The sequence below is a fragment of the Malania oleifera genome, chromosome 4, assembly GCF_029873635.1.
Source record: "Malania oleifera isolate guangnan ecotype guangnan chromosome 4, ASM2987363v1, whole genome shotgun sequence".
Classification (NCBI taxonomy): Eukaryota; Viridiplantae; Streptophyta; class Magnoliopsida; order Santalales; family Ximeniaceae; genus Malania; species Malania oleifera.
Genome location: NC_080420.1, coordinates 1,778,019 through 1,790,657, shown reverse-complemented (window position 1 = coordinate 1,790,657; position 12,639 = coordinate 1,778,019). Strand labels below are relative to the sequence as shown.

The window sequence follows — 12,639 nt, the reverse complement described above, 5'->3', positions numbered from 1 at the left end:
TTATTGACAGTATAGGGGAAATTTATTTGTTTGCAAATATTTTTAAATCACATAAATCGTTGTGCTTTTTTTGTTATTTTCTTTTTATTTGTTATGTGTGTCCGCACATAACTATAGTGTTTGTTTCACAACAAAACCATCAAGACACATTCATTTGACATCAAGGTGTGTGTTTTGAACAACAAAATTTTTCATATTAGAAGTATCTTTGAAAAGCCTAACATTCCTCATTTTCAATATGGTAGGTTCTCTAGATTTTGATGGCCATGGGGAAGAACATGTTGTTATGATCACCTAGCTAAATCCAACTATTTCTAGCTTTCTAGAGGTTAATATAGGCCCAATGATTATTGGTGGCATCAACCAAAGAGGTTTCATGTAGAGTGGAATGTGAGAGCATGAGTTAAAACTAATTCATGGCTTCTTAGCCTCTTGAATTCTAGTGTTGAACTTGAAGAAGTGAAGATGAACTCTTACCAAGGGTTTAAGAGCCTGGAAAATATTATGTAAAATTACCTTGAGCTTATTCAAATCCAACTTCAAAGCCTAAAATTGATACTCTTGAACACTATCTTAAGCTTTTTCTTGAGAATTTATCCCATCTTAACCATGCTGATTTCATCACAATAGGTATCATAAAAAATACCAGCTTGTAAACTACACGGTGAGAGAAGGGAAAGTCTTGCTATAGACTTGCAAGGTTAGGACCTAGTGAAGTTTTCTTGAGATAAAGCTAGAGCTTCATTTGTTTGAAAAGGACCATGTGAAAGGGTAGTCATCCAACGCAGCAGAGAGGAGGAAGTACTTGAAATCAACTCCCATGCACCATGCTAGTAGCAGAAATGAAGCTCTTGCTGTAAGTGCATTATCTGTTGTTGTTGAAGTCACGCAAGACCATTCAAGGGAGTTCATCTTAGACAGTTGTAGAGGAGTTTAACTGGTCACACAGCATTTTTCTTAGACTTCCTTTTGAGGCATATTATAAACAAAGGTAATCCAGCATTTTGGGGCCTTGGCTGCCCTCACCCTTATGCTAATAAACTTAGTGACAAGTACATGAGAAATAGTGAGGTTGTTTAGGTTATAACCCACCCAAATTCTTCCTACAGGGGAGTTACTAAGCACAGTAGTTGCGCAAGAAGACCACCCAACTTCTTTGAACTTAGCTCTGACTTTTGCAAAGTTAGGGTTTGATCTTTGGTCTTACAAATGCCAATCATGCTTTAAGAATGAAGCTTGGACGGGCGGAACATTAATTAGTCTTTTAGGTTTCGTGGGGTTAAATCTCAAATTCTTCAAACACTTCATTTGTTGCAATATCAAATCTCCAATAATAAAAATAATTTTTACAAATAACCATATTTTATAGCCATACTTAAGTGGTATTCCCGCTGCTTATTTGCATTGTTTGTGTTAAAAGCTTGATATACATTGTTAACCCACAACCTAACAACTTAACTTTTGAGTAAAGTGATAATCTAACATAATATCAGAGTTCTGATTATCAGGAGGTCCTATGTTCTAATCTTATCGCCTGCCTTTATTTTCTGACATTATTTGTCATTTATTTATCTTTCCACGTGCTATCGGACTACATGTGCAAGGAAGTGTTAAAAGCTTGATATACATTGTTGACCCACAACTTAACAACTTAAGCTTTTAAGTAAAGTGATAATCTAACGGTATGCCTCCCATATTTAGCCGCACTAGTTAAAATCTCCATCGATGTCACAAATCTCCATCTTTGTAATTGCTTGCTTAAAAAATGGGAATACAAGAGATGGTATGGTATTTCAATTTCACGCCTAGAATGGACTTGATACTTTCAGCCAAGAATCAAATCTTCTCAAAATAAGACGCTCAATTACAATAGCTTACATTAAAGGAAACATTTACACAGCCCTCCTTAAGTGCTGTTCTTAATTATTTTTTTTTGCACCTGCCTTGCTATTTTTTATAAATGCACCTACAAGCTGAGGAAATGGGTAAATATACACACGAATTCTCACCACCAACAACATCTCGAGGCTTCAGGCAATGGATTTTCCACATCTAACTTATATCTTTTATTTTTGCTTTCAAGCTGCTTGTGCAAGCACTTTGATTGTTCCTTGACTGTTGGCAGTTAACATTGTCGGGCTATCACTCTTCCAACACACAGCACTGATGAAGTATGATCCTAAATCATCATTTGTATCATCCACATCTGATGATCCAAACCTATGCCATGCTGCAGGTTTCGAGATTGCCTGCAAGCAAAAATCAATTAGATAGAACTGGATGACAAGTACATGAACTTTTTTCGAATATTATGTTACCTTGTGATAAACAAAAACTTCATTGGTTTCACTGCCACAAGCAATGTACTCACTGTTAACTGAGAGACCCACAAAATTCTTCTCATTTGTGTGGCCTCTAAATGTGCGCAACTGAAAATCCAAAAAATAAATAAATAAACAAAAGCAACATCATATTAGTTCACCACTGTTAAACTTATGTTTAAATTTAAACATATAAGGAAAATAATATGTACAAACAGCCTAAATTAAAAATAACACAATTTGAGTTTCATAAAAGCACAGGGAGGATTGTAGTGTCCAGGGAAAAAAAGTGTGAGAACAGGATGCAAATTTTCCCCCCAAAAGTCAGTCAATTTAGCTTCCATCAGTTAAAAATATGCAGCGTTCAAAGGTTTTTAGTGCTCAAATTCAAAAGCACTAAAATTACACACATCTGTGGATGGAAGTACTAGAGAAAAATGAAACATCGCTTAAATAAACATAAAATATGAAAAAAGTTACAAGATTAAATGGGCAGTAAAGATGCTGCATGTATTGTCATAAGTTTAGAACATACTGGCAAATTTTCCTTTACATCCCATAAGCGCAATGTGCTGTCAGTGGAAGCAGAAGCAAGCTCACTGCTAGATAAGAATTTTACATATGAAACAGTTTTTCTATGCCCACTGAACACGTGCAGTGGTTGGCTGATATTTCTGAGATCATAATAATGGATATGATGATCCGCAGAACCCACCTGCAAAAGGGACGAGTGTTATACCAGCAAAATTCCCAAAAATGATATTTTTTCGAAGTTAAGCAAAGCAAAGTTAACAGATGCTTTCAGCATCAAAATCAATTTTCTGTTAAAAAAAATGAAAATAGTTTGGAAAAGAAGTTTGATGGAAATTTTCTGAAAACTACAGTTTTAAAAAAAAAAAATTCAGATCAACAGATTACCTATTTTTGAATTTTTGAGCTATGAAGCAGGCAGGTTTCCAATTTTATTTCCCCAAATAATAAAATTAAATAAAAAATAACTGAAAATACATTTTTCTGTTAAAATTATCATCCAAATACTCTGAAGAAAAATGGTGCTGCTCCTTCAGCATACTTCAAAATTTAGATATATTTGTGCTCAGAGAGATATGATGAAGTAGCTATGTTCGAACATGGATGTACCGCCACATAAATGCTAGATCCCGGATTATATTTAACAGAACAAATATTAGCTTTCATGTCAATATTGAGAACACTTGCTTCCTGCTTTGTGCACCAAACTTTGACCTGTTCCACACACAAACCACAGATGCACAATTAAGACTGATTTCAAGTATAGAACTGAGAGTTGACCTATTGCTAAATAATAGATCCTTTCTGCCTGTGCATAGATCTATTTACTACATTTTCTGTCAATATCACCTAGAAGCTCTCTAAGCTTCTTATTATTCTCACAGCAAAATCATTTCCTCAGTAACTCTGCTAATTCATAAAATAAAATAAAATAAAGGATACTAATTCTGCATATTGTGAGAAATTCTATTAGAAATTTGTTATTGTTCCCAGAAACTCAATTTCCAAGAATTTTCATATAGTAACGTAACCTTAAAATGTTGATGGTGACACAAATACTAAGGATTGGTTCTTAAAATACACAGCTGCATTTCCGTAGACTAGTTCGCTATATTTCTCTAGACTAGTTACTTTTCCAGAGTTTCCAAGTACCTTGCAATCATCACTGCCTGATACCAGCATTGAAGGTTCTGTGCGTGAAAAATCAACACTCCATGCTCGTTTTTCATGCTCCTCGTATTCCATCACACTCTAAAAATTTAAAAACTACACAAGTGAACATTCAGGAATACAGAAAATGTGGAGATTGAGCTAAAAGAAAAGATATTGCAATACCTGACGAGTAGTTACATCCCAAACAGTTACGATCCCCTCATAATCACTACTAGCAATATAGTTTTTTGTGTGCTTATTCCAACTCAAGCAACTCAGCTTGGATCGCGTGGACATTTCGATAATGGGACAATGCAGATCAGCAGGTTCATTGACCACCTGTAAAGCAATTATGTGAGCAATTGCATGCTAGAAGACAGCATTGGATGGTTATAACAAGTAAATTGTGATAATTTTTAAAGTGATGAAAAGTTTCAGAATCAAAGAAACTAAAATATTCCTAATGTCAATTGAAAATACCATTTGGGAAGCAGCATCATCAATATAATGCAACACAACCATAAGTACATGCTTTCCCATATTAAACAAACAAATCTATTATCAAATCCGATGCTGCAAGAAAACGAGTATTTACACCAGCTCTGCCACAATGTTTAGGACAATTATAAAAGCAACAAAAAGAACACTCAAGGCCATTTAGTAACATTATAAATTGTGATAGAGAACCATCAATTAGTGGAGCCATGAAATGGGGTCAAAATTCATAGTTACAAATCTATTGTTGAGTACATATTGGCCAAGCTCACCGTGGAAAACTCAAAAACCTTGATTCGTCGTGAAACTCCAGCTGTTGCAAACAACTCATCATCACGATCAAATTCTATACTGCAATAACATACGGAAATTACAAGCCCGAAACAAATTTAATTTTACATATAACTAATGTTAGCTTTGCTCTGAGGAATGGAATAGAGTGGGAATGGAATTGCTTTGTGTAGGGATATAATGGCTTACAGAAATGCTTGTGCAAACGACCATGCAAAACATAATGTTATTCCAAGGGAACAGCATAGGAATAGACATTCCCATGGTAAAAATTGAGAACATCTATTCATATTGGTTGGAACAGCACCAAGTTTTATATGGTCATTTCCCTTAGGATACACCATCTTTTCTTTGTCAACCATTGTATCCCTATGTAATGCTATTGCATGCCCATCTTATTCAATTATGCGAATAAGGGGAAAACAAAGTAACAACAGGGAGGGGGCAGACCAGGAATTCAACTTCAAATCACCACACATATTTGATAATTTTTAAACAGATTTAAGAGTAATGGAGGATAAAGTTTTCTATGCATTAAACAGGTGATGTAAACTTAAAGCCTTCCTTGAAAAATTCTACCCACCACATACGTGCACACACATGTGCACACGCATGCAGATATATGCCAGCGAGCAAGCAATTGCAGGTATTCTTTACTTCACTAGAAAAAAAAAAAAAAACAAGAATATAGATATTTAAAAAAAAAAAAAAAATTAGTTATGCTAGAACTGAATCTTGTTAGCATAAATTCATCATTTCAAATATGGACTTGGGAAAAAAATTATATATATATATATATCTCAAGTATGGACTTAGGACTTAATTAACATTAAATAATGCAATCAATTTGTTGAAGGATTATGCTACAAATATGGTAAGAAAGTGCTTTAAGAATGTTAAAGGGCCATTTGGTATAACTGTCAAAAATTACAAAAACGAAAAATCATAAACCAAAAATAGAAACTAAAAACCAAAAACCAACAACCTATTTGGTTAATATTTATAAAACTAACACAAATTTAAAACTTAATTAAAAAAATGTTTGTTTACATCTTAAAATCAAATAAAATTATAAAATATGATTTAAATAATAAAATTACAAATAATACATATTTAAAAAAAATACTATAATAAAAATAAAAATTATTATAATTATTTTACTTAATTGTTAGATATTCAAATATTAACTTACAATAAAAATTTTATTGGAAATGACAATTAAAAAATAGTAAAAATATTTTGTAATTAGATTTATTATTATTTTTTGAAATTTATGTATATTTTATTTTAATTATATTAAAATTCATATTATCATTTTATTTTTATTTTTATTTAAAAGTGTACAAAATGGATTATTTAATCCAAAAAAAACTATTCTTGGATATTAAAATTTCTGGCAAAGATTGCCAAAATAACTGAAAACCATAAAATCTAGTTTTCAGTATTTTCACAAATAGCTAAAAACTAGTAATGAAAACAAAAAAAATTGATAATATAACAAACATGTTTTTATATTCTATTTTTTTACTAAGTAGAAATAGAAACAGAAAATAGAAAACAACAACAATACCAAATAAACCCTTAATTGCAGGAACCTAGGACGACAATGCGAATGGGTTGCATTTGCAAAGTTGTCCATTCAGTTACAACCAAATCATGTTGGATCTCAAGTAGTTAGAGAATAATGAACCAAGTCTTTGACAATGAAAATTAGTAATTCAACAAGGTTAAATGCATTTAAATATTGAAAAAGAAAAATTGATAACTAAGCAATCATCAACCATTTTTCTAATAATATCCAACAAATGAAATTATTGCTCTAGCATGGCCAGTTTGACTTGCTACAACGGTGATGCACCGCAATTTGGAAATAGAATTTCAAAAGAAAGGATCATCGAGTGATTTAGTTTCATTACTAGTATTTTGGTACAAATAAATTGATAAAACAAGCAAGCATCAACACATTGTCAACTATAGAACCATCTAAGCTTAGATGCCCAAACAATCCAACTCAATCTAACTCACATATGACTAGACAATATAACAATATAAAATTTTACCCAATTTTAATATTGCAAGGATATGCTTCAATAACCTTAATGAGGAAAAGAAAAAGCTCAAGCCCTAACGTTGTGGAGCAAAGTTTTAGTTCCCATTGATGTAATAGCTTCTTCTTGATGTGTCTACATCAGATTCCTATTAGTTATCCACTACTTATGCGAAGATTGCAAAACTTTTAGAAGTGTAAATCCTCTAATAGTCCCCACTAAAGTAATTTAATTTAACAACATTAGCATGCATGCAATAAATCATTCTCAAGTTGAGTAGTTTAGGCATTTATATGAACACCAACCTTGAAACCCTCGAATCTCCAACTAGTCCACAAATCTATCTATGAATGGCATTCTATACTATTGAGTAATTGGGTAAAATAGAAAACCTAAACTCAATGATAGGTCACTCCCTCTATTTATAATGTAAGTACAATAGGAATGATCATAATACCCTTACTAACTCACACTTATTACTAACAAAACTCTAACACAAAATAGGAAAAATAATAATTCTAAAAGACTAAATAACCATTAACACTCCCCCACAAGCTGGAGCACATATATCATATGCTCCTAACTTGTTACAAATGTGTTGGCCTAGCTAGGCTTACGACTCTTGATTTTGATGATAACAAAGTAAGGCTATCTAATTTGCTTCAAAGTCGTGATATTTCAGTTAATAAAGGCAAAGTGGATTTCAGATGAGAAAAGGGACAATTCCGAAAGCTCATGTCAAAATTCAGATCAAATGAAGCTTACACCTTAAAATGGCATATCTTGAAAGCTCACAAGGATCAAAGAACATGGAAGGCCCATATCAAATAAATGATCCATAATGAAAGCTCAAAGAAGATTGAAAGATCAAAGATCAACCACAAAGAGAACTCAAAGCAAAGAAGAGTCAAATAAGTTTTTAGAACAAACTTTGTAAGTACTTCAAGCATGATTCAAGTATGACTTTTCATTTTGAAGCTCATTAGGCAAAGAGACCTAAGAACCTTGTTTTAAGTCTTGGAACTTATTTTTCAAAGGAAAACAAACTGATATTCCAAAGATTAAATAAGCAAAGAAAAGAGAGAACAAAAAATTTTAAAACAAGAAACAATTGGTTGATAGGCGACTGACTGCACATGGACAATCAACTGCCATGTTAAAGGGTGTTAAATAAACAGACAAAGACATGACAGTCAACTATCTAGAACTGGACAGGCAACTGTCAGTGCAACTTGAGACGACTAACTGTGTTTTGACAGTTGTTTGTCACCCTTCTGATCATATAAAAAACCCAATTGTTCAGTGACAGGCGCCTGCCTCCCCTGTTGACAAGCGACTGCCAGAGTCCTCACAATCAACTCTCACGCGGAAAAATTTAAAAAATATAACGGACATATTTTCAAATATTCAATTGCTTGGGGAACTTGGGGAACAAGCTAGATACTTTTCTACATCTATAAATACACCCAAGTTAAATTGATTTAACACCAAGAATTCAATTCAGCATTCAAAATCTCTCTCAACTATTCTGAAATTCTCAAAGCTCTTTCTTGCTCTCAATTGGCACGAAGCTTACTGAGTTCTTGCTAATTCTCTCACTGATATTGTGCTACAACTACTAATTCTTCCATCCATTGAAAGAATCATACGGTGAAATACTTCTAAAACTTCAATCTGAATTTCATATTGTGAATTACATTGAAGTATATAGTTTTGAACTGTACTAATCAGCTCTTTTAGGAGCAACTCTTTGTACATCTATTTGATTTGTATCTTGTAGATATAGATGGTTCAAGATTATTTGGATCATTGGCTAAGTGTGAGGATATCGCTTAGAGAGGCGGGCTTTAGCCTATTTGAAGGAGTGACCGAACGAGGGTACATCGTTTGGAAAGGCGGGCTCTAGCCTACTGAAGGAGCGTGTAAACGGTGTTGTTCCACCCAGCAAGGGAACTAGTTTTAGTGAATCCTTTGGTGGTTTGCCAAAGGCGAGGAGGTAGGCAGGGTATAAGCCGAACCTCGTAAAAACAGTGGTCTCACTCTCTTTTCCCTACTCTTTACTTTTCAGCAAAATTTACAAACTGCATGGATGCTTTATAAATTTCTGAATTCTGAGTGTTTGGTTATTAAATAGACTGGAAGATAATTTGTTTTGGTTTGATCAGCATTGATTGTGGAAACCGAAAGGGACTATGTTGGTTGATCATCCTAAATTTATTAAACTGAAAGTTTATTTAAAAGTTGAACATTAGGAAGAAGTGTGATTGTAAATTTTAACATAGGGCTTATACAAATCCAGCAAGCATTACATATTACTACAAGGCTATTGTTACAAAAAATCAAGTGATTGGTTATTTCGCTTTGATTGTGGTTGATTTGAATTAATTTACAAGTATTTTTGTGATTGTGTTTGGGGTGTGCTTATTGTTTTAACACAGAAGCATTGAAAAAGAAAATAAAATTTTTAAAACCCAATTCACCCCTCTCTTAGGAAAGCTATTCTAATTTCAAAATGAATTTCACATGAGCACCTCCCAAGGCTTTAGTGAACAAATCAGCAAGCTGAAACTCAAACTTCACATGAATGGTCTCAATGAGCTTCTATACAAGTTTCTCTCGAATTAAGTGGCAATCAACTTCAATGTGCTTTGTTCACCTATGAAAGACAAGGTTGGAGGCAATATGAATAGCAACTCGATTATCACACATCAACTCCATAGGTTGAGAATGTGGAAAACCTAGTTCTTTCAACATGTTCTTCAACCAAACAAGTTCATATGTAGTGTGCACCATAGCTCTACACTCTGACTCAGCACTTGACCTGACAACCACAGTTTGTTTCTTGCTTTTCGAAGACACCAAATTACCACCGACAAAGATATAATTCTCGGTTGTAGATCTTCAAGCGGATGGTGATCCGGCCCAATCTCATTCTGTATATCACTGAATATGAGTGTGACCCCGATCCTGATATAAGAGACCTCTCCCTGGTGCACCTTTGAGATATCTCAAATCTGCTTCTGTATATCACTGAATATGAGTGTGACCCCGATCCTGATATAAGAGACCTCTCCCTGGTGCACCTCTGAGATATCTCAAATGCGAATCATTGCATCCCAATGACTTGCTCTCAGGGAATCAAGAAACTGACTCACAACACTTGTTGCAAAGGATATATCTGGTCAAGTGACCATAAGATAATTCAACTTTCCAACAAGTCTCCGGCATCGATATGGGTTAGGCAACAAATCATCCATATTTGGCATTAACTTATTATTGGGATCCATGGGTGTTACAGGTTTGCATCCGAAAAGCCCTGTCTCATCTAAAAGATTAAGAACATACTTCCTTTGTGACAAGGCAGTTTTCGTACAAGATCTCAATACTTCTATACCCAAGAAGTACTTCAATGGTCCCAAGTCTTTGGTCTAAAACTTACTCTGTAGAAAAAGCTTTAAGTCTTGGATACCACGATCATCATCACCAGTGATCACAATGTCATCCACATATACTATAAGCAAAATACTACCCAATGGAGTATGACAATAAAATACAGAGTGATCTACTGCACACCAATGAATGTAATGTCCATAGAATTTCATTTCAGCATTTGTTTGGGCACCAAAATCTAATGCAACAAGAATCTTGACATTTTTAAGAATGGAGGATTCCACAATAACATGGGTAAATTCCCTTGAGAATCCTACTTTTGATATCAAATTGCCCTCACTATTTTGGCCAATTGAACATCAATGTCCCCATCATATAGTATTACCCTGTGTTAACCTTGGTGGCTTCATAATCATATTTAATGTGTTTTGATGATATTAACATATTTGTGGTTCCTAGTATATCCTACCTTTGCAGATCATGTTTAGTACAGGTACAAGTGACAAATACATGAAGTACTAGATCAAAGGCAAAGATTGGACCAAGTAGACGTTCGAATAGGAAAGATCAAAATGACACTCACTCGAAAGAACTCAAGCACATCCAACAAAGCTAATGTAGAATCATATGTATCATATATAATGGGGATTGTTTGAGGTAATATTCATTGTAACTCTTGTAGTTCTGTTTCACGCATGATTTTTGAGCAAGAGTTTAGCAAAATGCACATGCATACTAGGACACATGAGTTTATAGGATTTCACTAAGTCAATAACTCAACATTCATAGTTTTCAAAGATAAAACAAAAAGTTTAACAAAAGAATCCTATACTCAAAATATGTTTTCATAATGGACAAGTTTTTAAAATCTTGGCGTTATTAACTTTTATATACTTGGTTCCGGTTGAGTCAAAACTATTTTTATGTACTTTAAGATTCAATTAAATCAAGTATATATTCATAAGAATAAGTTTTAAATCATATTAGTGTTATAATCTTTTACAAACTTGGTCCTAGTTGGGATTAAAATCTCAATTATGCACCTATCAAATTTCCTTAACACCCTTCGGTATTGGGGCATAACTTCTGCTCAAAAAGTCCAAAAAGGACAATCTTGGTATCTATGGAAAGCTACGAAAAAAACCCACAACTTTGGTGTTGATGACTTTTTCTGATTTGGGGTAATCGTCAACGATTTGGGGTTATTTGTCGACAATTTCGGGCAAAATGTTAATAGTCGACGAATGGGGGCAATTAATCGATGAATGGGGGCAAATAGTCAACGAATGGGGGCAAATAGTCGACAATTGGCATCGGGATTCAGTCCCCAACGGCTATAAATGGCTAGTTTTCAATTTAAACATATAATATATCACCTCCAACGGCCATAAAAGGGCTAGTAGCCCATTTTTCCTATAAATACAAGTCCATAGACTTGATTAGCAATGGTTTTGATGATTTTTACATGAGTTTAGTGATTAACATCTTTTGAATACAAAACCTAAGCACTTTGCATTTTAATTATTCATATCAAGCGCTCAATTTCTCTCTTGCTCTCTAAATCTTGTTTGATTCATTACTTGGGAGATTAGTGTGAGGTTGTGTTGTATTTGATATCAGCTCAATTAAAGGAGCATCGTTTTGTATTTCATCTTCTTGTTGTAAAAGGATTAGTTCCAATATTGAAGGTTCTTGATGAATCATTGTTAAAGGTTCTTGGTGGACCAATTTGCAAGGCTTCTTGGTGAACCTTGCGGCTCTTAGTGAGCGTTGAGGGATTTTTTCCCGTGTTGTAAGGCTTATCCGCCAGTGATGGAGTTTGTTAGTGGATTATGGAATCGTTGAGTTGGTCTCAAGGCGTAGACGGAGGCTTGGTGCCGAATCACATTAAAATACCGGTGTTAAGCTTCTCTACTCTTTACTCTTCATTTCATATCTTGTGCATGATTTACAATTCATATATTGTGATATAATTGCTTAAATCTTGCCAAGATTGTTATTTTGTAAAGAAAAGCGAAAATACGCGAAAGAGTCCATTCACCCCCCCCCCCCCCCTCTTGACTCTAAACCCGAGCTAACAAGTGGTATCACAGCGAGAGGCTCATTTTTTCAAAGTAAAATCCAAAGCGAAAAGATCAAATGGCGTATATGGTTGACATAACCTCTTCCCTAGGATGATTCATTTATCAACCGCCAATGTTCAAAGGCACCAACTACCTCTCGTGGAAAAATCAAATGGCCATCTTCATTCAAGCACACGACTTGGATTTGTGGGTGATCATCTCCAAAGGAGACTTTTCATTCACAAAGAAGAATGACAAGAGTGAGGATATTCCAAAGGCCTTAATGGAGTTATCAAAAAGCAAAAAGAGGTTAGTTGAACTGAATTTTAAAGCAAGACATTTCATTTT

The 12,639-nt window shown here is 34.2% G+C and overlaps 1 protein-coding gene across 2 annotated transcripts in view; it reads right to left on the bottom strand.

Moving 5' to 3' along the window:
* Positions 1 to 1,728: 1,728 nt before the first annotated feature.
* LOC131153379 (E3 ubiquitin-protein ligase COP1-like) overlaps positions 1,729 to 12,639 on the bottom strand; it is a 28,839-nt gene continuing 17,928 nt past the window's right edge. For both annotated transcript variants that reach the window (XM_058105649.1, XM_058105650.1), the window contains 7 exons: positions 4,772 to 4,850; positions 4,188 to 4,343; positions 4,005 to 4,103; positions 3,462 to 3,566; positions 2,857 to 3,036; positions 2,319 to 2,429; positions 1,729 to 2,249 (listed from right to left, as the gene is read on the bottom strand). In XM_058105649.1, the coding sequence (XP_057961632.1) occupies positions 2,079 to 2,249; positions 2,319 to 2,429; positions 2,857 to 3,036; positions 3,462 to 3,566; positions 4,005 to 4,103; positions 4,188 to 4,343; positions 4,772 to 4,850 (901 nt within the window). In that variant the 3' untranslated portion in view covers positions 1,729 to 2,078. The remainder of the gene's footprint in view (positions 2,250 to 2,318; positions 2,430 to 2,856; positions 3,037 to 3,461; positions 3,567 to 4,004; positions 4,104 to 4,187; positions 4,344 to 4,771; positions 4,851 to 12,639) is intronic.